Raw genomic sequence first — 24952 nt, forward strand, 5'->3', positions numbered from 1 at the left:
GAAGAATAAGTGGGGGACGCTCGTAAACGCCCAAGATAACAGCTCAGCAGCCGTGATCTATGCAGCAAACAGTCCAATCAATTTTTCGAGCATCACTCACCAGCGCCGTTGATAGGATCTGTAGGGTTCGCTGCCCGATCCCAACGCTCCTTTGCTTGCATCTGCATTTCCCTGTTCGCAAACGTTTTATGGGATAGCCTCTGAGCAAAAATGTCGAAATTTCGCGGCGCAAGCCTTCTCACAGCTTGGAGTACATCTCGGTTTAGTTTCTTTCTACCTTCGAGCGCAGTAGGTTCATATCCGTCCCCATGGTAGAGGCTAATGGATTGGAAATATGGAGATTCTGCGGCCTGCTTCCGTTGGCTTGGAAGTGTCGGGAAAGACTTGAGTGTTGTTGTCGAAGGGCGATTCGGTTGGGTTGAACGTGACGGCGGATCGGTGTTACCACACTTGGGTGTTGGAGTCGAAGCACAAACGAGCAATTCGCCTGACGAACTTTTTGGCATAGTCTCGAGTAGCTCCTCCCCAAGCACAGTACGCATTGCCTGAACAGTCATTCCAACCTTCTTCCTTGGTAGCCCGGGTATACTTGCTTCTGTACTGCATCCTGTGTCGTAATCTTCAATCTTTGCCTCATATTCGGTCTCCAATTGAGCATAGTTCATGCCTCCCTAAAGCTCCTTCAAAGCAATTGCCAAGGCCTTGACAACAATTGCTGGTTTCATTTCGCCATCTTCCTCAATGACCTCGGTATCGTAGAGATCGACAAGATGCGTAACAATGGACATCACAGCCTGCGAAGTCCAGAACCAAAGGGGGTGCCGCCATTTTCGGTTCCATTCAACAGTGACTGCAGCACCGACGTTCGCGTAGTAGGCGTATACTATCTTGTTAGACAGGCCGAGTTCCTTGGCTTGCCAGACCTGGGTTCGGGCTACTGGGAGCAAGAGTTTTTTCAGTGTCACTGTAATCTGTACAGTCATCGTCAGCGTCTCTTGGAACAAGCCAGGGAGAAGAGACATATCTCCTCGCTCGTGGCATTCGCAAGCTTGTACTGGTGCACCATGCCTTTCCAACGTTCAGTGTTCATGTCCCTGCAAACTGTCATGTAAAGTACCTTGGAAGATGCGAACGTTGCACTGATGTGCCACGCGCACGAGGGCAGCGCTGCACGGCGAGTCATGCCGTGGAACGCGCATGATAGTGGGTCGTCCGGTTGCGCGTCGTAGCGAGTGACTAACAATGTCGGTGTGAAACAATGCAAAGAATGCCTAGGCGAATGTGTAGTGGGTTGCTATTAGGAGAAGCCGAGTACGCAATGAATATGTGCGGCGACTTCGGCCATAGCTGAGGAAGTCGTTCTTAGCGCACCTTCTTCCTGTTACAGAAGGGAGGTACACAGTAGCTGACGGGTATAAAATAGACTTTTGTAGCTGCAAGGTTTCAGTATAGACTATTGTATAGTAGTTCACAACTGTATTGTATAGTAAGTTTATATAGGATGAGGTATGCTCTGGAAGTAGAATTTTGTGTGCCACCTACTGCGGTACATCCGCACTGGGCAATCGTGGGTAGTGTCTTTTGCAATACTGTCGCTGTATACGAAGTCATCCATGCAGAATAAGACTCGAGAACGGGTCCACGCGGTATCACACCTTGTTACTTCCACAAGGTTTCGCGCATGACTTCATCCATCCGGCTTTTATTCCGAGATCAATATCGATCGAAGCACCATAGCACCCCTGGGTATCCTAAACTGAACCTGAACGCCATAATAGAAGCCCTACCAGCCCGCGAGAACCCTGTTCACTTTGTCGTTTGCATCCTCGCTCATGTCAATGTCTCGACCCTCATCCGTAGCCGGGACCTGTACGTCACCAAACTTTTCACCGAGTCTTCCTGCGACCCTAATGGCCAACGTTCTCGTCTTTCCTAGCTCCGTTGCAAGCGGGCTATCCTTCCACACCAGGTTCGGCTGCACATTGTTCTTCGGGTTGCGATACGGTTCCAGGAGGGCCAATAGCGTACGGTATGTGTTGAGCTTCTGCTGGAGGGTAAGGCGGTGCGCAGAGAGGCTTTGCAGGCGTGTGATGGCGGACAAATAATCGTCTTGGTCAACGTGTTCTTCGGCCGAGGACGGTGTGGGATCGGACGAGGTGTCCCAGCGCGTCGGGAGTTTCGCGATGACCGCGTCTTGGGTGAGGTCCTCACCTTGATATATCGCGTGTTCATCGTCGGTCATGTCTGTCGTCGTATCGATTGCCTCGTCGTCGACGTCGCGGGAGCCCGACTCCCAGTAGAAGGTGTCGATCTGCTCGACCACGTGTTCGCTCATTTGCCGGCTGTAGACGCGCCGTGAGTGCTGCTTTAGCTCGCGGTTCACTATGATACGTCAGGCAGTCCCCATGGCCGCTGCTCGTGAGTACACACCTTTGTCTACGGCGCCCTTCAAGACGCTCAGCTCAACGCCGCCATCTAGCGCGATCTGCTTGAGCTTCTCCGAAGGCGCGATGCCGCGGGACAGGTACTGCTTCTTAGACTGCAGGAACTGCTGCTTTTGCTCGACAATCGTCTTGTGACTCGACATGATAGCGGGTGGGTGGCCTGCACTCCAGACGTGACGTGACGTTACATGTTCTTGACGTGACAGGGATACGCGTGTTGCGCGGGGTTTAGCGCGTTTGTCAGACCCCACCGTCGCAATCTTGAGCTGATCCATCCATCTCTAAACCACAGCGCCTGTACATGACCAGGATATCGGCTATCTGACCTGAGCTTCTTGTGTCTGTTGAAGCCTGTCTCCTTCCATCCCACACTTTGCTCTCCAAACTACCATGGGGGCTTTATCAATTGCAATTGCGCCAGGTTCCGCTTTCATATAATAGCCCGGCGTCGATTTGATCTTTCATCTTCATCATGGGACCCTACGTGCACCGATCGGTGTCTCTTGCAATTTGTAGTCCAAACTTAAACCGGGCCAGAAGTGAGAGCTTTTCTTTTTCGCACTGCGTTATTACAGGCACAACCAATCCTATTGTCGCGGCGACTGTCTTGAGTACTCTATTTGAGGCTTTCGAACATTATTCTCCTATCTGATTTGGCTCATGATGTGCCGACCGACAGCGCGCTTTCCGTGTATAGTTGCGGCTGCCAGAGGACTTTCGAACACTATTAGAGTTAACACTGAGTTGGCAAGAACCGTTCCCTCATACTCGTCTTCCCCTACCCACCACATTCGTCTTCTCGCATTCGTCACGATCCGTAGTCACTCACCACATTTATCGTTTATCATTCACCACAACCAATCATTACCTTACATTGCCTATCATTATGTCGTCCCGTTAAGGCGGAGGCAGTCGTCCGAACGGCCAAGGCAGACAGCCTCCCAGATCAACTCAAGCTCCCGCGATATCCGACAGTACTTCCGAAATATGTCAACGAAAACATCGACTCCGCGATACACTACCCTCCCGCTTCAGCATACTCTCCGCCGAAAACACCAAGTGCTGACGAGGACTGGACCCTGCCCGCCAAAGCTCCACCGCCTGTCACGCAGCAAACACCTGTCAAGCGCACTGCCTCTCACGAGAGCAGGATCTGAGGATGGAGAGGTCATCGAGCTTGTCAAATCGACGCCAGCCAAATTCAATGATATCAGGAGCTGTCTCGAGATGCAGTTGAGCGTCAAGATTACGGAGGAGGATTGGGAGGACCTCTTGAAAGGCGATGTTTGACAAGAGGAGTATGACAGCGGTAGAGCATCGGTCGGAGAGACCCGGCATGGGGGCGTTATCGAGTTCGGTTTAGATTGTAGTCTTATTAGACCGAGTATCTGTTACTCAGGTCTTCCCTGTCTCGCTGCCTCATGGTATCTTCGGGCTCAGCTAGGGTATCTTCACTGCTCTTGAAATTGGCATCTTCCAGCGTACCATCTTCACGCGGAGCGACTGCTACCGCGGTTTTTGACATCCGTCCTGTGGGCGCTCGCTCCACATCCTCTTCCACAGTGCCTTCTGAATTTCCAATCCTTCCATCCCATCAATCCATAGTATAATCCCTGCTTTCGGATCTCAGCGCCCGCTCACACCCCAACCTCTAAGCCCTGTACCCCTTTCAAATCCCCCTCCACCTCCCCCTGCACAACATCCACATCCAACTCCCGCATAACCCCTAGCACGACGCCCAGGCTCTCGAAAAACCCGTTTACTGCTACGCGGAGCATGCGGTTCGTTGTCGCGGCGTAGTCTACTTTTAGTATTCTTTCTTCCGTGGAGGAGGATTCGGAGGATGTGGTGGAGAAAGAGCGTCGCACGAGGGGCGAGAGTTCGGCGTCGACGGCGAGGGCCTGTGAGGCGGTGCGGGCGAGGTGCGCGGTTGGGAAGGGGATGGAGAGGGTGCTGGGGCGGCTTAGTCTGGCTTATCAAGGGATGATGGAAGGTTTGGGGAACACACAGTGTGCAGGGAAACTCCTGCGGTGCGCTGTCTTTTGCCATGTTCAAAGCCTTCCTTGGTGGATGCGGCGCAGCGTGCGGGCGTTTACGCGGATTTGACATGTAAAGACGAGTGATGTTGCATGTCGGCGCAAATGCGTAAAATTCCCCGCCCCCGCAATCTGTGCTGTTTCGGGCTAGGTGCGAGTGTGGGCCTGGCGACGATCGCAGGCCGTCATCATGCATTCATCATCGTTGTGCTTGCCAAGCGAAATGATGGCTTCATGTGCTGCTGCTGTTTTTCTTGCAGACTCCCATCATCTTATATACTCGCCATAAGAAGTTTCATTTTCTCATAGCCAATCTTCCAATTTCTTAATTGAACACCCACGTCTTCAAAATATACAGTAACAGCCATGTCCTCCCCATCAGAGTTCCTCACCTTCTACCGCCGTGCGACTATGTCGACACCGCGGATGCTGCGCTCCGTTCAACGACCTGCCACCCGCAGCTTTGCCATTTCAGCAGCACGCCGCAAAGGTGGAGTCGATGCCGACCGGAAGGCCAAGACGGACAAGCGTGAGGATACCGAGCACAGCGTGAACAAAGCACACAGCGCGAAGGGCGATACGTACGATGTTCAGTCTAGCAATGCGAAGGATGGTATGGAGTAGGTGGTACCCGTGGGATGTGGTTGGTCCAGCATTAATCTGTTCACGTGTAGTAGTGCGAATACCAGCGGCTCGGGCAGCAGCGGAGGTACCGCGACGGAGCGCAAGGATACGACGGGAAGCCAGGCAAAGGCGAGAAATGATTTCCCCGAGGCACCGGATCTTATTGGGATGCAAGATGAGAGGGGTGGGCGGGGTGCTTAGATGCGATGATGGTTGGTGAAGACAGGACATTGGATTTATTGCATGCATGGGCGCGTTGAAGACTTTGTACGATTATCGAATGAGAAGGACTATTTTGGATGTCTCGAGTTGCGCTGGAGTGCATCCTGTGCGTGATAATCTGAATGAAGGAGGTTTCCTCAGTTATGTGGTGTCGTTTTGGTGTGCTGCCTGGAAGGCTGACGTCTCGTGAAGGAGCACATGATCTCATTGAAAACGCATGATACATGCTCGTAGTATCTATACTTGACTTTCGTCTCTATACATCGCTAAAAGCAGTTACACATGAGATGGCGACGGGTTGAAGCGCCACTTCTCTAGAGCGACCTAGACAATACTGACTCTATCTCTCTCGTTGTAATTTTGGACGATACACTCTTTGTTCATAGAGGACATACCTGTTATACTATCGTATTTTAGTTCATCCAACGCAGTTGCATCTGGTAAGTCTCGCTGTAATATTGGTCTACGTGTGTGCATGAAGACTAACTACATGCTAGCGGATGATGATGTATGGTGTATGGATATCATCACCGGAAATTACGAGGCCATTGCTTCCGAGAACAATACTGCCCATCAATAGTACCACGGACGCACCCAAGATCTCGCATTGACGGTTCCGATGGGACACTCGCACACAAAGCCCGAACCTTGCTCAGTACCCTCCGATGGCCCGGTGCATCGACCCAATATGATCGGAAGCAATACCTATAACCCACGTAACTCTGTCGCCACCGTGAAAAAAAGTTTCCGGCTCTGGAAACAGTTGAGAGACGCAGTCATTGTCGGATGACAGGGAGGGGGAGCATCGCAAGCTGCTCACTAGTCAAGGTCACGCGCCCAAAATCAAGCGCCCTACTCCGAGTCAGATGCTACAGCTATCTATAGTCGAGGCGGAGCGTCAAGACGTCTCTGAGACCCACTCTGTCGGCCAAGGTCATCCTGCTAGCAAGCAGTCCAACTCTGTTAGCAAGGGTGGGGTAGACAAGATTTCCGCACCCTCTGACGAAGTTTGATTCCTGGACTCTGACGACCCCTTCTGCCGTTGTATCCACCAGCGCACACAAGCGGACTAGCAGTGGTGACGCTCAACTTGAATCGCACACGCCGAAGCGATCCATGCTAACGCGCCCCGAAATACTGCGGGGCCGTGGCATCTGCGTGGATTATGAGAAGGGCGAATGTTGCCAAAGTGAACATTTTCCTAAGAATGAGATTGATATGATTCTGGAATCACAATTCGTTGTGAGGGTTCTAAGCAAAGTGCCAGGTAGGGAGATCCAGGCCAAGCTCAAGCAAGGCATCTGTCACATCTTTCACCTTGGCTTGTGCTGCGGCAAGGTCCATAGGTCCAAGAAAGCGGGAGACAAGCATACAGAGATAAATCGAGCCGAACCGCCAACACTTCTTGAAGAGCTCGCGCAACAGGAAACGGAAGGATTCGAGCGTCACTAGCGCGCCCGCGCGATCGCGCATTCACGCGGCGTTATCGATAGCCCTCTTTCACCCCGCACCAATCACACGTTAGTGTGGCGAAGCGGAATCCAACATCACTCTTATCCAAGTCTTCTGGGGTTCTCGCACGGCCATGTAGGAGCACACGCAAAGCCCAGAATGAAGAAGACGTTGCTACTATGCTTCATACATGGCTTCAAGGTAAGTTGCGCAACAAGCGCAGTGCACAGATACGGCCAGCGATGGCGATGACGTATCCTAACTCGCATCCAGGGCAGCGACGGTACCTTCAGGACGTTTCCCTCGCATCTAAAGGCTCTACTCCAGCATGCCTTACCAAAGGTCACAGTCCTGGCGATTACGTACCCGCAGTATGAGACCAGGGGAGACTTGCGCGAATGTGTTGGGAGATTCAAGGAGTGGTGAGTCCAGAATGCGCATGAGGCGCGCGCTGGCGCGCATACAGACACAGAGCGATCGGGCATGAATCAGCACAATCTAACAAGCATTAAGGCTGCAGGATAAGGTCATCGACCTTGAAGTCGCAAATGGTACACCATCGCCCACCGTCGATCCCTCCGTCCACACTATTCTCATAGGTCATTCGATGGGCGGGATTGTGGCTGCGGAAACGCTTCTGTCCATCATCGATGAGCAACCCATTCCCTCACACAACTCCGCCTCAAATTCGGCATCATCATTGCGAGACTCTTCGACTCTCATGTTTCCCTACATCCAAGCGATTCTCGCTTTCGACACTCCGTATCTTGGGATTGCACCTGGCGTCGTAGCCCACGGCGCAGAGAAGCATTGGAACACAGCAAACTCTGCATATTCGGCTTATTCAAACGTTGCCGGCGCGTTTGGGTGGGGAAAGAGCACAGAAACCGGCGCCCAGACGGCGATGAGCTCGAGTAGAATGCTGGAAGGGGCGCAGAGATCGGCACAGGCAGTGAGCGACACAAATGCAGACGCCGCATCGGTACCTCTCTGGCAGAAATATGGCCGAGTCGCTTTGTTTGCTGGCGCTGCAGGAGCAGTCGCAGCCGGTGGTGCTGCTGCATATATGAAGCGAGAACAAATATCGGAAGGCCTCGGCTGGGCGACGTCTCACTTGGAATTCGTAGGTTCGCTCGCCAGGCCCGAAGAGATGAAGAAGCGGCTCGCTAGCATTACCAAGCTTTCACAGACCCATGACCTCGGCTTCGCCAACATCTATACTACCCTTGGCCACGCCGTTGACTCACAAGAAAAGTCTTCGTGGACAGGCAAGGTGATGGGCCGAGACCGAACCTTTTGCAATCTCCCGAAGGGCGATTTGCGGCAGTATTTCATTCCGGCTGTCAACGACAAAAGCACGGCGGAAACCTGGGCGCACATGTCAATGTTTGACCCAAAGCAAAATCCCGGGTACTACATCATGAGCGAGCATGCGAAAGAGCACATCATTGATTGGGCAACGAATGAATGGTATGAGGACAGCGATGGAGCCACAGAAGGTGTCAGTATTGAGGAAGAAGAGGTGTTGGTGGACAGACCGCAGGAAGAGGAGTTTGAAGACGTGAGGAGACCTTCCAACGATAACCCATGGAAGGACGAGCTTTGAGAATTTCAATGCGCCCTGCAAGTATACCCAGTTGACAACCTGAACACGACTACCTGTACCGTTCCGTCCACCCTATAAACGACCTGATCATAATTCCATTACCCAATCTTGAAATTTCATGCAGAATCGGAGCCAATATGCTCGAAGAACCTTCCATGTCGTTTCGAAGGTCTAGGTCACACCATGTTGTCTTTTCATACCAGCGTCATTTCACCGCATACCTGCCTAGCAAGTATGGTCTTTGCGTCAACCAGCGCCTCCACCACTCGCTTGTCGATATGAAAGAAGGAGCAGTCACCTGAGGTACAGGTACTGACATGGTGTGACAAGCAGATGTTCATCTGCGCAAGTACTTGTGCCTGCTGCAGTGAGACCCTTTCGGCCCTGCTGAGTCCTTGGTGTGCTTAGGCCGCTTGCCGCCTCCACCGTTATGGGGCGATGTGCTTCGCTTAGTCGAGCCGTTTGAAGTCTTCTCGAAGTGTTCTCGCCTGTGACAGCGCTCTGCGAATTGTCGGTGGTAGTCTTATTGGCTAAAAGTTCCCGAGCGATACCCTGGTCGCGAGCGGTATCTAACTGCACCGCGTGGAAGGGATCAACCACACCTGGCAATTCGTCGGCGGCCACGTTCGCAACACCCTGCTTGGAGGCGATCTGTTGAAGAAAGCCCTTCACAGCATCGGCCATCGACAGCTCATTACTCGGCGTCTGGTTCGTGTTGAGGGTACCAGCGGTGGCCCCGCTACGGCTGATGTGTCCAGAGTAGTGTCGCGCGTCGCTGTGCCAGCGCTGGTGTGCTGCGAGTTGGTAGCGGTCTCGTCGATGCCACGATGCGCCTGACCGTTCCCGGGAACGGCAGCGCCCTAGTCCTGGTAGGCAGACAGCCGCTTGCGCGTGTCCGTAAGTTCAGCCGTATTTACCCTTATAGTCGATATCGCGGGAATGGAACATCTTTTGCTTGAACTCTTCCATCTCTAAATCAATGGCTTGCATCTGCAACTTTGCCTCATCTCACCCCTCCTTTGTATTGACAGTTTCATGGACCTTGTTGCAAGCCGCCGCTTATGTTGAAGGCACTCGGCGACTTTTGGGTTGCGCTGGAGGACGTTGAACTTGTGCTTATAGTGTGCCTCGCGTACGAGGGCCTCCACTGCCTCCGCTGACTGGGTGGCCACTTGGTCCTTGAGAGTGGCAATCTGGCAATTGAGAGTCGTGATGCGGCCGGTGAGAACGAGAAGACTATACTTCAGTCTGTTTTCGCACCAGACGAAGTGGCTGGCGGTCTGATCTATCTCTTCCTTCAAGGGCGCCTTCTCCTCTTTGCGAGTCTCTTTTCGATGCCATAGAGACGTCCTATTGAGCTGAAGTAGGGCTTTCTCGTCCTTAAGAGGTTTTCCTTTTCCTCAAGGGTCAATTTGTCGTCATCAAAGCCCTCATGAAGCCGTCGGCAATAGCCATCGATGTATTGCCCTCCTTGATCTAGTGCGATTGGGCTGAGGTAATGTCCATAAGAGGCCTTGGCTCAGGGCCGAGCGTGCGGTGAATTTGAAAACTATCTTGGTGTCTCCGGCAGATCTAGTAGCCCCGGGTCTTATGCTGTTCCCCATACCTACTCGCGCTCTTCCTTATGTACGCACATTCATCGAAACACACCGTGAGCGCCAAGTTCAACTGATCGTTAGCCTAGCGTAGATAATGTCAATCGCGACAGTATCTAGCCTGAGCCACGTGCCACTGTAATTCTACCCGCATCAGAGTGTATCTATCTAAAACTAACCATACAGGATATTGTAGTACATTTAGTGATGATTGAAAACGGCCCGACAAGAGATTGCAATGTTTTGTGTGCATATTTGAGGACATGACGGAGGCTCATAGCCGATATATTAGACAATGCTTTGCGATTTTGACTGTCCCTAGGCATATGCCTGAGTATCAGCTACGTGGGAATATTAGGGGATCTGCATTCTCTACTTAAATTAGTGACGAATAGATTGAATTTCCCTCATGACATATGTCTTCGCTGTAGTTCTCACGAGCAGACAGTGACTTCGAGTAGGGTTGATGACTAATCACCCAACTTGGTTAGCGACCCCCGTCGACCGCGACCTTCAAGTCTCCCAGCTAGTCACGCTTGCTCCGCAACGATATCCACCGCGGCACGAGGAGTCTCCGATCAATCATTGCATCACCTTAAAGTGCCTATTTCTTATTCTGTGCAGTCATGTCGCGTCCTGTTGCCAAGAAAGCCGCAGCAAAAGGCGAGTACATTGAGACGGTAAGTGTTCCTCATGAGGTATCCCGCGTTGTTTTCTATCGACGCATCTTAGATTAGGTCTTTGCCTCGCGGTCGCATTTCCAGAAATAGCTTCAGCTACTGTTCCCTTCTATCACACTAGTTGCAACCCTCCCCTCTAGTGCGCCGTTGACCTCCTACAAGGACTCTGGCAACAAAGTATCGCGCCGGAGCGCCATCACCGGAACTGCCAACATCACCCTCGGCGGCCGCACCGTCATCATGGCCGACGTCGTCCTCCGCGGCGACCTTCACTCCACACGTCCCACTGCCTCCAGCTCAGGCAAAGAAGGAACGCCCACTAGTATCAGCATCGGAAAGTGTACAGTAGTGTCGACTGGTACCGTGCTCAAACCGCCTTGTAGAATGAGTCGGGGCGCGCCGAACTTCTACCCGATGAAAATTGGCGACAACGTATTCATAGGTATGCCTCTGCTGCTTTGTTTCAACTGCATTCGTTGGAATGCGCCTGACGGGTAGCAGGTCCCAACTGCGTGATCTCAGCTATCGCAATATCTTCACACGTTCATATTGGCGCAAATGTTACTATTCATCCCTTCGCTGTTATCAAAGAAAATGTCAAGGTTCTCCCTAACACAGTCGTTCCCAGCGCAATGGTCATTGCGCCGGGATCTGTCGTAGGCGGTCGGCCTGCTAGAATCGTCGGCGAAGTAGGCGAGGGTTGGGGTGTGAGCGGCGGCGGTGCAGGGGGTGGGCTCGGTGTGGGAGGAGGTGGTGAGGAGAAATGGGTGGAGGGCGGCGACTTGAGAGAGCTGGTAAGGAGCATCAGATAAGATAGGGGCTAACGGAAGGCGTCAGCCGTAGTAATGCGTCGGAAGCTGAAGCTGTGTGGCCAGGTGGTAGATTGTGATACCCTTGTAAGAAGTCATGTTTCATTTAATCACAATGAATGTCTGCTTTGTTCCTTTGTCCTTAGTAGTGGAACGGATATCGGCTACTTTGGCTGATGCCAGTGCGCCTAAGGGAACTTTTCGCCCATGATCGACTCGACGAGCAAGGAGCTGTTGGTTGCGCTGATCGGCTGAGCCTTTTGACATGAATGAAGTTTACATCGAACAGTCTAGGTGTAGCTGGCACAACCACAACTTAGCTACCTTTCGTCGAGAACCATTGCTGCGGGTATGAAAGACTTTCCAGTACGGTTCGGTTTATTTAGTCTTGCGAAGTGCTGCGCTGGGAGTGCGGGTATGGTGCTTGATTGGCATGTGCAGCGCAGCTGCCACTCCGCGGTACGATCATTTCCTTCAAACTCACGCTTGCTAGCGTTGGCTCGCACCTCAACTTTCACTGAAGCCGGTTGAAGCTTCTGTTTTCTGTTTCCCATTTCAAAGCTTTGGTCTGCCTGGGCATTGGACCCAGCTTCCGTCATCACGTGTGTTCACTGCGCCCAGCCCGCCACCACATAAAAAGCCCGCGCTCCCCAGACCCTGAGCCCGCGCTCCATTACACACAAATTCACTCACACAACCACACATACTCAATGTCAAAATCCAATTCCAAGCAAACCATTGCCGTTAACGGCGAACAGTAAGTGCTTCATTCACGCGGTACATGTCACATATACTCACGCGCTACAGACTCTACACTATCTACGTCGGCAAAGCCTTCAGCGAGTGCTTTTCCGTAGATAAGGACCTTGAGACGCTCCTGCGGGCCGCCTCGCCTTTTTTTGCTGCCAAGTTCCACGAACAGAAGCGTTTAATCAAATTGCCAACGTAAGTCTTTAGCTGCCTTCATCCCTAGTAATCTTTTCGCGAGTAGTTCAACTGATCAAGCCCTCCGTCCCAGATTTGACCCCCAAGATTTTCGGAGCTACAAAGACTGGCTGCACACTCGCCGCGCTAGCCCTCACCGTCAAGCAGACTTCATCGAGAGTAGATGCGAGAATGAATGGGGTCATATCTGCCAGGCGTACGTGCTCGGCGAACGTCTACAAGACTACAGTTATTGTAACGTAATGGTAGATGTGCTAGCAAAGAAATCTAGCACAGCCTCAGACCAGTCTGTCAAAGATATTCTCGCGTGCGTCGAGAATGTCTTTACCAGGACCGCGCGGACATCTCCAATTCGAAACCTGCTCATCGATACGGTCTACAGTCGCATTTTCTCCACCCTTCCAGACGCCGAGTGCATGACCAGACTGGAAGCCCTACCCATGGTACCTCAGTTCACCGCCGGCTTGTTTATGCGGAAGGGCAAGAGCATCAAACCCCAGTGGTCAGATCCTTGCCAGTACCATCGCCACGACCGTGGAGAACCATGCTTTGCCGATACCGAGCCCTCAATATGGAAAGACATGCGTGCCATGTTCCACGATTGGTGCAGCTTCATCTGCACCAATGCCAAGGGCATCAGCGACTCATACCAGGCATTCCGACCATGCGTCTCAAGTACCTACACTGTCCTGAAGAAGCTCGGCACGAAGTGCACGGCTGCATTCTCTTGGTGCAGAGCCTTGGTGAAGGCGCATCTTTAGGCCAGCAAGACGACAAGACCTGGTATGCAACTAGTAGCAGCAAGTCTGCCACTGCGGTCAAGACTCCCGGATCCAATATGGCAAGCCACCATCCACACCCACGCCCATGGCCTCGATCCGCGCAGTTCGCCTGCACAGGTGCATATACCTCTGATTCACTGACTTCACTTTCCTAGAGCCCCAATTCACCACCACAGTCAAGCAGCCGCCGACTGTCATATCTCTATCAATACGCGAATGATACCTCCAAATCGGCTCGGTCGACACAGACATACCGTCTCAAGCGAAGCCGCAGCCACGCGCCCTCCATACCCGTCCCGCCCTTCGAACCGCCGAGAAAAACTCAAACCCAGTCATGGCCACAGCATAACAAACATACACACACAACCCGCTTTGCCCTAGCTTCGCTGCGCACTTGTGACTCGGGGACGCCCAGCTCAGAAGTGCCCAGCGACACTATGGTCGAGCTGCCGCAGCGCCGGGCCGATCTGCACGATAGACGTGTCGTCGCAGAACGGTTGGATCTGCGACTGCAGGGGCGTGTGACTATATGACGAGCGGCACATAAGGTAGCGGCGAAAGATATCACTACTGTACCCGAGCGACGTCTTCAGGATTATGGCTGCGGTGGCTTCAGCAGCTGCGCCAGCTCACATTCCCGACGCGAAATGCTGATCAGATTCGACACCGCTCTAACCCGCCAGCTCCAACGCCTCCACCAGTTCGCCAGCTTCTTCACGTCTGCAATACCATGCTAGAACATCCGACACCGCACCATCGCCCACACCAGACCCACCCTCCTTCGCCTCGCCTCACCAGGACCAGTACGTTGTAAGACCCCGATATACGCAGCGGCATTCGTATCTGGGAATCCGCGGGGCCAGTCAAGTTGAGTGGGTTCCTTCTTTCCTTCCGGATTTCATCTCGCGGAACGGAATAAGATGGTGGCCACAATACCAGAAGGCGGAAGGTGAAGATTCAAGCGCGTGTTGCGTTTCCGATCCGGTTTTTATCGCGCGGAACGGACATCTGGAGTATGAGGATGAGAGGTGTACGTGGCCAGGCAAAGTTGGCGGGCTGTTCTTTTCTTGCCTTCCGGTTTTTGTCTCGCGGAATGGACGAAAAGGACGACAAGTCACCTGTCGTAGCGTGGCCGGTCCAGTTGGGTGCGCTGTTCCCTTGTTTCCTTCCGGTTTTTGTCGCGCGGAACGGACTAAAGACAGGTCTGCAACAAGTGAAAGAGACATCTATGTGGAGGGGACCAAGGCGCTGGTTGGGGCACACTAAAAGTTTTGATATCACGGTTTCCCGATTTTCTGTTTCTGTTTCGGTGCGTCGACAGCGCGAGGTGCATTGTCGTTGGTGGCATCTCTTTGGGGTTCCGCAATTTAGTTTATGTCTTTGGCTTTCTGTACTTTGAGGGTTTGGCTTCTGTACTTGGAGGATTTGGCTTCTGTACTTGGAGGATTTGGCTTCTGTACTTGGAGGGTTTGGCTTCTGTACGTGTGGCTTCTGTACATATCATGTTGGGTCACGACTGCTACCATGGAAATCTTCTGTTCTCGAACTTGTGCACATGTATTTCCGCACCCGGATGCATTGAGACACCTACGGCTACGAAAGAAATGGCCAAGCAAAAGCACATCTACACGACGAGCCACTGATATCTTGTTCATTCGATCAAGTTCGACAACAATGTTGTGAAATTCTTCCAAGCAATGTTTTGCTTGGAACATGGGCCGCCGGCAGCGGTGGCTTCGCACGTTCGAGGCTGGATACAGCACAGCGCAAGCACGGCGAGCAGCGCTTGGCGAAGGCGAAAACACTGCGATCGCAGGCGCGGATTGCACGTGGAAACAGTGCAGACGGGACAGTTCACACAAGCATTCCCACACCCCAGCAGACATCACGTAACATTCGGACACATGGCCGTCGCAAGGAAACCCTCGCCCAGCGCCGCCGGGAGGTATATACAAATTCCACTACGCACAACTACTCCTCTATTTCCTCTTCTTTGCGATCCTCTTCTCCGCCCTAACATCCTTCTTCAACCGCGCATCCACCATCTTATACTTGCCCTTGGTACCTCCGGGTCTACCTTGCCCCTTGTTCGTGCCCCTCGCCACAACAACCGTGACCTTTTGCTTGGGCTTCTTCTTCGCCGCGCGGCTCATCAAACGCGAAATACTCTGCGCCTTCTCCTTCTCGGTCAGGCCCTCCTCGTCCGCCAGCATCGCGCTCTTCTTCTTGAGCTTCTCGAGCTTCTGCGCGGCCTTGAACTTTTTGCGCGCCTTGGCCTCGCGCACCTTCTTGATGGGGCGTGCGTTGAGAGCGCGGAGTTTTTCTTTGATGGCGGCGGCTGCGGCGGCGGTTTTGGGGCGCTGGAGCTTCGAGTGTTTGTTTTCGTCGTCGAGGAACCAGTCGGGGAGGCCGTCTACGTCGCGGAGGGAGTAGCGGTTGAAGGAGTCGTCGAGAAGGTCCGCTTTGGTTTTTTTGCCTGTCGCAAGCTGGTGCGCCATGGTCATGGCTTCGGCGGTGATGATGTCGATATCGGGGCGCCCGTTGCGCATGGGCGTGTTGTCTTGCTCCCATTGTGATTCGTCGCGGGCAACTTCTTCTATCTTGTCTTCGTCTTCGGATGAGTCTGCGTCGTCATCTTGTGCCGGCGCCTTGATCTGCACCTTCTTGACGACGGCCTTCTCTGGTGCTGCGGCGGTGGCGTCGTCTTCGCTCTCGCCGTCGACGTCGATGCCGCTGTCTTCGCCGTCTTCCTCCGCCTCCTCTAATTCTTCCAAGCCGGGAATGCCTTTGAAGATGTCCTGGTCGAAGAACCTCGATGCACGCTTTGTAAGACCACCCTTGCCACTACCGTCCTTGTCGAGGTCGGTTATCAAGGGTCGCGGCGCTTCGTCTTCATCGTCGCTCCAGTCGCTGTCTTGATCCTGGACCAACTCTTCGTCACTGCTCTCCTCTTTATCTTCATCCGAGAAACCGTTCCATTCGCCATCTTCGTCCTCTTTCCGGGCTCGCTTCGCACGGTACTTTGCATCTCGCGCAGATCTTTGCTCGACGTACTCGCTGTACATGTTGTCCAGCTCGGCATCAAGCTGATCGCCTTCGTCGTCGGTGATGACCTCCTCCTCGGACTCGTCGTCTTTTTGACGCTCGACGACTGTTGCCATCTTGCCGCGCGCGACCTTGGCGAGTGCTCCGGCCTTGTCGATGGACTTGAGACCGAACATGGAATCGTCGCCTTGAGGGCCAGACTGCTCCATACCGATCTCAAAGGGCGTAGTCATGTTCATCTGCATTCGCACGACCTCCTTTTGCTTGCGCTCGTTCTCCTGCCGCCGGGCCTTCTTCTTCTTCTTGGAGTCCTGGTCCTCAAGGCGCTGCATATCCTCCATGATCTGCATTTCCTCGTCCATGGGCTCGACCTCGGCCACCTCCTCGGCCTCCTCTTGCTTCTTTTTAGAAAAACCAAAGATGTCGCGGACCTTCAACCGCCATCTGAGCAGCCTCTTGAAGTCGGCGCGACCCAGCACCTTCAGATCCGCACAGCAATTCCTGACTTCAATTGTAGTCTCGGGCAGCTTGTCAATGGTGGCGATGGCGACGTCTCCGTTGGGCGGCTGCGCAAAGCTCAGTTTGTTCAGGCTTCCGAGCATGGCAATGGGGTCGGTGGTGTTGATGAACTCGCTCACAGGCGCCTCCTTGAATTGTGTCCAGTCGCCCTCTTCATAACCCTCACGCTTCCTCTTCTTTATTTCGGGCTTGAAGACCTTGGCTTCGTTGTTGGGGGTCGGGTCGGCCAACTCTGCGAAGACGCTCTTCGCGTCAAGGAAGCGAGGATCGATGTGCTTTGGGGCTTTGAAGCCGCGGCAGACGACGAAAATTTCGGCGGAGACGTTACGCGACGAGGGCGGCTTGGTGGCTTCGACTTTGGTGAACAGCTGGTTGAAGACCCACAGCAGCGAGTTGTAGTCCTTGGAGCGGAAGACCTTTGTGACGAAAGTTCCGCCCTCGACCAAGAACTCAGTCGCGAGCTTCATGGACTGGAGCACGAGCTCGGCCTGCGAGAAGGCATCCTGCACCCACGCAGTACCGACGTTGGGCGCTCCGTCGTGCAGGACCGTGTCGGCCTTCCACGTCTTGAGGTGCTGTCGGATGGTCGCGCGGCACTTGTCGGTGGTGATGTCGCTCTGGAAGGTGATGCAGCGCGGGATGGCCTTGATTGGGGCCAGATCGACACCGATGATGAGGGCATTCGCGGGCATGACCTCGGCGGCGACCTGACACCATGATCCGGGGGCGGCGCACAGATCGATGAGGACCTTGCTCTTCTCGAGGAAATTGTACTTTTTGTTCAGCTGGATCAGCTTGAAGGCGGCACGGGCGCGGTAGCCCTTTTCTTTGGCGAGCTTGTACCACTTGTCGAGACGGCCTTTGCCGTGCTTCTTCTGGATCGCCATGGTGCTGCGGCGCGCGGAGCGGATGCAGCTGCAGTTGCGGGGAGCGTTGCTTCACCTTCACAGAAAAAATTAGGCGCATTTGGCCGCGGAGGCGGTGACGGCGGGCAGAACGTGGGTGTGGCGCGGCGGGCGTGGCTGGAGCGGCGCCGACAAGCACGGCAGCGGGCCCTGGCAGCAGGGATGGTCACGCTCTGCACAGGACTGCGTCATGGCCCAGAGACCAGCCCAGCCGCCCGCTGCGCTCGAGGTAAACAGCAATGCGCCCACCCCCCTGCATCCACCGACACCACTCTCGCAGAGACGCTACGCTTGACTCGAGGCGCTGGCCTCGCTCCCGGGAATGAGTCCGCGCAAGAAATCGAAGCCGAACCCGCTGGCCGAGCACGCCGGTGCCAGCGCGTCCCCAGTCCCGCCTGACAGCACCGCGCCCGCCGCCACGCCCGCCGCAACCACACCGAGCGGAAGCACAACCCTCGAGAATGCCCCCGCAAGCTCGGCCATGCAAGGATCTCTGGACTCGTCCAATGGCGCTGCTACACCCTCGACGCCGGCAGAGCCCCAGCTCAACACGAAGCCGAGCAAGAGGTGGCTCAGCGGGGGCAGCTGGCGCTCAAAGGCTTCTGCAACGGTCAAGACGGCGAGCCAGAGCATCGGCGTCAGTGTCAGCGGCGGTGCGCCCTCGGATATTCCAGCCGAAGAGCCGAAGACGTCCAAGGACCAGTCGCCCGCCAAGTTCCTGATGAAGCGCAAGTCGAGCAAGGCCGACACCATACCTGCGTCCCTGACCACACTCAACGTCTCGTCCGACGGCTCTGTGAACGAGCCAAAGGAACCAACCCCAGAAGAAACCCCCAAGGAGCCACCTACCGTTAACGAGCCGCCGTTGCCTCCGGATCCGCCTAAGATCGATGCAGCTCAGCAGGCGGGCACCTGGGGCTGGACATCCTGGTGGTCTAGGCCAGATGGATACTCGGAGGCATCCAAAACGCCCGCCATCGAAGATGCCCAGGGTACTCCGCTGCCCGGTGTCACGCCATCCGAGGAGCCTACTGCTGCTGCAAAGCAACTGGGCAGTGTCACCGCGCATGAACAACCGTCCAAGGAGCAGGATGTGGAGATGAAGGATGTACCGGCTGAGGACGTTCATGAACCGCAAGATACGGAGATGAAGGACAGGGATACAAGCACCACGAGTGCTCCAGCCCCAAGGAACTCGTGGTTCTGGTCCTGGAGTAGTAAAGAAAGTGTGCCAGCGGATCCTCCTGCTACAACGACGGCTCCTCCTGAGTACGTTCCTGATGCTTCCAACGAGGAGATTCTACTTCCGCAGGCCGCCGAGGCACCGCAAACCGAACCTACTTCTCAGGTCGAAGAGACGGCAGGCGACGCAGTGGCCAGCGAGGCAGCTCCTGACGCGGATAAGAAAGGGCGGTCCAATTCTCAAGGCTGGGCGTTCTGGTTCAAGTCACAATCCAAGGCCGAGGTCAACAGTGACGGAGCCGTAGCCCACAAGCTGGTAGGAGAGGTGGCAGTGTCCGATACGCCTTCGCAATCCCATCCTGAGCCGGCTCAGTTCAACGAGTTGGAACAGCCTAAGCCTGACGATTCGAAGCCAGCAGAAGAACCGAAAGCCAAATCGCCCACCTCATCCGGCCGGTCCTTCTTGTCGTTGCGTGGTCGTTCGCGGGCAAAGACTGTACCAAAGGAGATTTCTACAGACACACCGAGCTCTAGCAAGACTGTCACACCCTCAAAAACATCCCCCGACCCATCGCCTACCCGCCCCGGTACTGCCCCGGCCGCAGAACCCGCAGCTAAGGAGGCCCCGAAAGCAAAAGAAGAGCCGCCGAACATCCTGCTACCCGAATTCCACACTACCTATCGAATGGTGCAGCAGCCGTCATTCTGGCAGAAAGTGACCCAATACTTCTTGGGCAACGAGGCACCGCAGCCGCATCTCCACATCAACCCTGCTCCTCCGCGCATCAAGAAAGCAGTGGCCATTGGCGTGCATGGCTTCTTCCCAAACTCGTACGTCCGAAAGGTAATCGGCGAGCCCAAGGGTACCTCTATTCGCTTTGCAACTGCCGCCGCCGCATCCATCAAGGGCTGGTGCGAAGAGCGAGGCTACGAGCCCGAAATCGACCACATCGCGCTCGAAGGCGAAGGTTTTATCGCTGACAGAGTCAGGACGCTTTGGACACTTTTGCTCAACAGCGTCGATGTTATCAGAAAGGCGGACTTTATCTTGGTTGCATGCCATTCTCAAGGCGTACCAGTAGCAGTCATGCTCGTAGCGAAGCTCATACAGTCCGGTTTCATCAACTCTGCTCGAATCGGCATATGCGCCATGGCCGGCGTTAACATGGGTCCTTTCGTCGACTTCAAGAGCAAAGCGGGTATTTTCGGTTCCATAGCATCGGAGCTTTTCAGTTTTGGGGATCCGAAGAGCTTGGCTAGTCAAATGTATCTGGCGGCCCTAGACGAGGTGTTGCGGTTCGGCGTAAGGGTGACCTACGTAGGCAGCATCGACGACCAGCTCGTCTCACTAGAAGTACGTTACCCACTCACCTACTACGACGAGTCACTAACACATGTTACAGTCATCGATTTTCTCGGTTGTCTCCCACCCCTACATTTACCGCGCCGTCTTCGTCGACGGCCGCAACCACGCCCCCTCCTTTCTCACCCACCTCGTTGGCTTCGTCCTGAAGCTCCGCAACCTCGGCCTGCCTGACCACGGCCTCATTCGCGAACTCTCACCGCACCTTGCAGGTTCCGTCTATGGCGGCGAAGGCCACTCCCGCGTCTATGAGGACCCGCGCGTCTACACCCTCGCCATCCAGCACTCCCTCGAGACCACGTCTCTACCAGTGTCGCCCCAGCAGGTCAAGGCCAACGTCGCCGCCACGTTCGGCGGGATCAACATACCTGTGCCTGGAGCAAAATATAACGCGAAGGACACATACAAGTTGAGGGTCAAGGAGTACAAGAGCAGCGGAAGTGCGGCGGGGGAGAACCCGTATTTTCTGCCATGGGCCATGAGGGGTCTGCTCGAGGAAGAGCTCGTGAAGAAGGAGCTGGGCAAGGAGGTCGATGGACTGTTGAATATGTTCGAGGAGTGGAAGCCGACGGATAAGAGGCTAAAGGACGTGAAGTTTCGGCTGGAGGGCGTGCGGAGTAAGCTTTGACCAAAGTGACCATTTAAGAGAGCTGGCAGGGTGTTTTGTAGATATTACGCATCGTATGGTGGAGTTTGGGTATAGGCAAGCGTGTCAGCGACAGCTTTGCCTTTTTGGTTTGTGAGTGCGTGGACAGGCGCTTATGGCACATCGCGCGATACCTTTGTAGACTTTGGATTATATGCATGCAAGCTGTCATAAGCTATTCACTTCCTTCTACAATCGTCTCATTCGTGGCCGAACTGTGATTACTATCCCACGCCTCGTTTCGCTGGCCATACCAGCTCCCAAATCCCTGCACACTCAATCAAGCTGTTCCACCACTTAATCCGCGTCATAGAATATCTCCCGATGCCGATGCGTCGCCTCGACGACGGCTTGTACCGCGTTGAAATCTTTTTCCCGTTAACCTTCCAACACAAAAAAAGCAAGGGAAGAGCAAGGGGAACAAAACGCACCGAGGCTCGTCCCAAAATCCGTCGCCGCCTGCACCTTGACGTGCAAGTTCCCGTCCACCTTGCCGATGACCTCGACCGCGTGGCCGACGGCGAGATGGCAGTCCTGTTGCACGTCAGCTCAGCTTTGTCTCCCCAGCTCTTCCTCGTCTTGTTCGTTTGCCTAGGCTCTTGGAGCTGCCGTCGTTGCGCGCGGATGCACTGGATAAAACGGAGCATACAACTGGAGAAGGAACGTACCCTGTTGAGTATCACATCTATGTTGCCGCCGGCATCGATCACCGCGGTTTCGCCGCGCAGCTGCACGACTTTGCCTAGGATGCGGACGAGCTTGTGCTGGAAGTTGGAGAGGTGCGGGGCGAGGACTCGCGGGGTTTGGGGGTGGTCCATGATTGCTGATTGAATGTGGAGGCGTGGGAGAGACGGGCGGTATATCAGAGAAAGGAGGGTTTGTGATTTGGGTTGGATGTGGCGTTGAGGTGGTATTGGGGTGGTGTGGGGAGGGTTGATCGAAAGTGCGACGCGAGATGCAAACGCGTCGCGTGGATGCGCAGTCACGTGAGATGTGCCCCGCCGAAGCTTACATCGCATTTGAGCTTTGATTGCTACAGAGAGGTTCAGACCCCATTCTCAAAGCCTCCTTTCGTCATTGCTGGGTGGCATTGGCTGTCTGGATTCTTGTCTATGATATTGCGGTAAACTACTTGCCGTCAACAATCGAAAGGAAATCTCAATTTTTCATATCGTTAACACGGATGCGTCTCACCGGCAGTAAAAAAATTTGAACCGCCACCTGCTAACACAACGGGACAGGACGTTAGTATGTTGACTAGGTTGGATTGCGAGGGCATCTTCGCGTTGTCGAAAGCCAGTGAAGGCATAGCGCCGTATACCTCCTTCGGCAGCATTCGACAACGCGGACGCATGCGCAAACTAACTTAACCAACATACTGGCCTCAGTCCATTGTTAGCTACCGCCAGCTTCATGCTGCCGCATACAGATCTACCATCTACCTAGCTCTAACCCAGACACTGAGTCTGGATGTTGGAGTTACTCCGCTCGATGCTCTCGCGCCCCAAACGCTGCCTCGTTCCACCACCGCACGTCAATCTTGTTGCAACTGGCGTTCGATCCTTCGTACACACACTCGTTCCCAACCATGGACATTCTTAGTCGGTACGTCGAGCCCTGCTTCGCGTGCATCTCGTACACATTGCGCGGGCTGTCTTCATCCGAATCGCTGTTTTCTCCGCTTCTGCGCCGGCCAGCGGCACGTTTTGTTTGTGATATATCGCTCTGTCAACGCGTTAGTATTCTACTTGTCTTGCTGTTGGAAAAGATGTTTGGACGTACGGTGCTATTGTGGGCAAGAAGTGGCGGCTCAAGTGACGTCACCCGGCTCGAGGCCGGACGGGATGATAGCTTTGCCTTGAGAGTCTGTCTGATGTGCATTCCTGGTAATGATTTCGTATATATTGAAAGATTAGTTTGAAGTGGGAACAAAGATCGTGGTTTTGCTGAGGATATGTTCGCGTGGAAGGCTCTGCTAGTATACGAGGTGACGTACACGACCATTGAACCGCACTTATATGCTATTTCCGCTGCATGGACTAGAAATGATTTTTCACCGTGGGGCTCATTCCAGCTGAACAGGTGTATGCCTCGAGACTGCAAGCCTGCTCAGTGCGAAGACCGAGTGCGCCATGTACAAAACGGCGCGCGACCGGATACGCTACATACGGCACCACAAGGACGAGTTACGCGCATGGTTAGACGGCCTTGAGTAGTTTGGAGAGTCTACAGCTGCGTCACGGGACAATCTCCATCGAAGGACTCTGCTAGAAGTGGCTGAGCGGAGTAACGTCCCTCCCTGCGTGCTGGGACACCCGCCGTGCTGGGACAGATGTGGGGTACTTTCGCTTTAAGCAACTCAATATTTAGATACACATTTATGGTGGTCTTTGTTGCATATAAGTTATAGCTTTTAATAAACATCTTAGACTCATCCTACCTAAAATTACGTGCTCCATGTCGCCTTCATGCGTATGTTACAGCAAGCCTTCATTTTGGACATAAAAGTGTCTTGTCAGTGCAGCACCACTATAGACTTGTTATTGCTGACCGATCTTATCCAGCAGTCGTATGCCATCTTGAGTACCTGCTGATCATCTAGTAAGTTATAGTATGCCTTCTGTCTGTTGTAGCACCCAAATTATGCAAGGTCACTGTTAAATCCCTGGTCGGGTAGCTAATCCTAAAGGGTCAAGGTTGGTTCTCGGGCAAGACAACGGAGGGGAGGGAAGGGGTCTTGCTGATACGGTAGTATCTTGCGAAGTGTAACGAGTCAACAATGAGGCCTGAGTGAATCCAAACGATAGATTGAGAAACAGGTTGAACACGAGTATGAGAGTTCATACTCAAGTACTGAGTCTGATCAGCTCTCTGATCCGACTGATCAAGGTGATCAGCTCGTGCTCAGTGATCAATATGCGACCAGCTGATCAAGTCACGTGACTGGTGTCGCAGTGCGACTCCTGGCCGAAGTGCTAAATACATGTGGACTTAGGCGACCGTCTGGTCTGGATCCTAACAGTCACCCCCGCTAATCGAGACCTCGGCTATTGCAGAATACCCTATCACAGCCCACGTAATCGTTACGGGGAAATTTACTTGGTAGGGCTGATAGACTTATGGCTGGGCGCGCCGTCCCGTCTAGAGATTCACGGAACATATCATAATCTGGTAGCCAGGCAAGTCGGTAATCTCCTCCATCAAAGGATACCTACGCCAGCGCTCCACTACTCATACTCACCTCTTCTCAGACTCTAGGAGCGAAATAGCGGTAAATAAGCCATGCGAGAGTCAGAATCTCACACCACAAGCCTTAAGCTAGCTTAAGCTGCTAAGCAAAAGTTTGTGTTAAGCATCACTTGCTCGCGCTAGAAGACTTGCTCGTTGCAACATAGGCAATAAGACTATAGTGTAAGACATGCGTATAAGTAGAGTAGTCGTGCTCTGCTCTTCAGCATATCAATCTAGATAAAAGCCTCTTATTTTAAGGATGTCTTTGAACTTCTTATACCAAGTTTCGCCAGCCCACGTGAGAGCTTTGACACCTTCCTTATATCTACACCTACATTGCTATCTGGTGTTGCTGGAGCGAGTGTGGGTGTACACTGGTTTTTTGTTGCATCCATTCTAGCCGTAGCATAATGTTGGCGACACGTACGAGTGGTTGGGTGATCCTCCCCAAAGACAATGTGATACCCAGCGCATGCTCTTTCGTACAGGGCAAGAGACTCGTGGTAGCAACACAACTTTGTAAGAAGATAAGCGAGGCAGTATATGCTCGCCAGCGTGTCTGGATGCTTACGCCCAAGCACCATCTCTTTCAGCGCCAGCGTCTGCCTATTCATCGCTTCCGCCTCCTCGTACTTGCCTTGCTGACCCACTACAAGCGCCAAGTTACTCATGGTCGTCAACGTCTCTGGATGCTTACACCCAAGCACCGTCTCTTTCAGCGCCAGCGTCTGCCTATTCATCACTTCCGCCTCCTCATACTTGCCTTGGCGACTTAGCACTCCCGCCAAGTTACTCATGCTCGCTAGCGTATCTGGATGCTCACACCCAAGCACCGTCTGGTATAGCGCCAGCGTCTGCCTATTCAT

General features: G+C 53.8%; 12 protein-coding genes across 12 annotated transcripts in view; 6 read left to right on the plus strand and 6 right to left on the minus strand.

The window, feature by feature from the left end:
* Positions 1-1481: 1481 nt before the first annotated feature.
* On the minus strand, positions 1482-2623 carry CC84DRAFT_1255602 (uncharacterized protein). The gene is made up of 2 exons (XM_018184552.1): positions 2431-2623; positions 1482-2382 (listed from the first exon to the last, which is right to left on the minus strand). Exons 1-2 carry the CDS (start codon positions 2585-2587, stop codon positions 1784-1786), a joined length of 756 nt encoding a protein of 251 aa, XP_018039948.1. The 5' UTR covers positions 2588-2623; the 3' UTR covers positions 1482-1783.
* Positions 2624-2740: 117 nt separating this feature from the next.
* CC84DRAFT_441764 (uncharacterized protein) lies at positions 2741-3907 on the plus strand. The gene has a single exon (XM_018186298.1). The coding sequence runs from the start codon at positions 3105-3107 to the stop codon at positions 3732-3734; it is 630 nt and encodes a 209-aa protein (XP_018039949.1). The 5' UTR covers positions 2741-3104; the 3' UTR covers positions 3735-3907.
* A 174-nt stretch (positions 3908-4081) lies between these two features.
* On the minus strand, positions 4082-4493 carry CC84DRAFT_1081711 (Pcc1-domain-containing protein; the record flags this gene model as incomplete). Its single annotated transcript, XM_018173940.1, has 2 exons — positions 4082-4397; positions 4453-4493. 2 exons carry the CDS (start codon positions 4491-4493, stop codon positions 4082-4084), a joined length of 357 nt encoding a protein of 118 aa, XP_018039950.1.
* A 199-nt stretch (positions 4494-4692) lies between these two features.
* Positions 4693-5422, plus strand: CC84DRAFT_1255604 (uncharacterized protein). The gene is made up of 2 exons (XM_018184553.1): positions 4693-5100; positions 5155-5422. Exons 1-2 carry the CDS (start codon positions 4847-4849, stop codon positions 5303-5305), a joined length of 405 nt encoding a protein of 134 aa, XP_018039951.1. The 5' UTR covers positions 4693-4846; the 3' UTR covers positions 5306-5422.
* A 1471-nt stretch (positions 5423-6893) lies between these two features.
* CC84DRAFT_1160713 (uncharacterized protein) lies at positions 6894-8687 on the plus strand. Its single transcript, XM_018177561.1, has 3 exons — positions 6894-6979; positions 7052-7200; positions 7292-8687. The coding sequence occupies exons 1-3, from the start codon at positions 6938-6940 to the stop codon at positions 8382-8384; spliced, it is 1284 nt and encodes a 427-aa protein (XP_018039952.1). The 5' UTR covers positions 6894-6937; the 3' UTR covers positions 8385-8687.
* On the minus strand, positions 8679-9353 carry CC84DRAFT_1172143 (uncharacterized protein; the record flags this gene model as incomplete). Its single annotated transcript, XM_018179958.1, has 2 exons — positions 8679-9250; positions 9302-9353. The coding sequence occupies 2 exons, from the start codon at positions 9351-9353 to the stop codon at positions 8679-8681; spliced, it is 624 nt and encodes a 207-aa protein (XP_018039953.1).
* Positions 9354-10605: 1252 nt separating this feature from the next.
* On the plus strand, positions 10606-11471 carry CC84DRAFT_1172144 (trimeric LpxA-like protein; the record flags this gene model as incomplete). Its single annotated transcript, XM_018179959.1, has 3 exons — positions 10606-10659; positions 10750-11101; positions 11161-11471. 3 exons carry the CDS (start codon positions 10606-10608, stop codon positions 11469-11471), a joined length of 717 nt encoding a protein of 238 aa, XP_018039954.1.
* A 707-nt stretch (positions 11472-12178) lies between these two features.
* Positions 12179-13174, plus strand: CC84DRAFT_1255607 (uncharacterized protein; the record flags this gene model as incomplete). Its single annotated transcript, XM_018184554.1, has 3 exons — positions 12179-12225; positions 12276-12413; positions 12487-13174. 3 exons carry the CDS (start codon positions 12179-12181, stop codon positions 13172-13174), a joined length of 873 nt encoding a protein of 290 aa, XP_018039955.1.
* A 1943-nt stretch (positions 13175-15117) lies between these two features.
* On the minus strand, positions 15118-17686 carry CC84DRAFT_1160715 (AdoMet-dependent rRNA methyltransferase spb-1; the record flags this gene model as incomplete). The annotated part of the gene is made up of 1 exon (XM_018177562.1): positions 15118-17686. A coding segment is annotated over exon 1 (2378 nt), but the record flags the coding sequence as incomplete, so codon positions are not given.
* Positions 17687-17850: 164 nt separating this feature from the next.
* On the plus strand, positions 17851-21017 carry CC84DRAFT_1111120 (uncharacterized protein). The gene is made up of 2 exons (XM_018175271.1): positions 17851-20200; positions 20250-21017. The coding sequence occupies exons 1-2, from the start codon at positions 17987-17989 to the stop codon at positions 20835-20837; spliced, it is 2802 nt and encodes a 933-aa protein (XP_018039957.1). The 5' UTR covers positions 17851-17986; the 3' UTR covers positions 20838-21017.
* On the minus strand, positions 21000-21780 carry CC84DRAFT_1160717 (ssDNA binding protein-like protein Ssb3). The gene is made up of 3 exons (XM_018177563.1): positions 21524-21780; positions 21287-21389; positions 21000-21223 (listed from the first exon to the last, which is right to left on the minus strand). Exons 1-3 carry the CDS (start codon positions 21671-21673, stop codon positions 21153-21155), a joined length of 324 nt encoding a protein of 107 aa, XP_018039958.1. The 5' UTR covers positions 21674-21780; the 3' UTR covers positions 21000-21152.
* A 2554-nt stretch (positions 21781-24334) lies between these two features.
* CC84DRAFT_1183887 (uncharacterized protein) overlaps positions 24335-24952 on the minus strand; it is a gene marked incomplete at both ends in the record, with an annotated part of 3052 nt that continues 2434 nt past the window's right edge. The window contains one exon of the mRNA XM_018180712.1: positions 24335-24601. Coding sequence (XP_018039959.1) covers positions 24335-24601 — 267 coding nt within the window. The remainder of the gene's footprint in view (positions 24602-24952) is intronic.

The sequence above is a fragment of the Paraphaeosphaeria sporulosa genome, assembly GCF_001642045.1.
Source record: "Paraphaeosphaeria sporulosa strain AP3s5-JAC2a unplaced genomic scaffold CC84scaffold_2, whole genome shotgun sequence".
Taxonomy (NCBI): domain Eukaryota; kingdom Fungi; phylum Ascomycota; class Dothideomycetes; order Pleosporales; family Didymosphaeriaceae; genus Paraphaeosphaeria; species Paraphaeosphaeria sporulosa.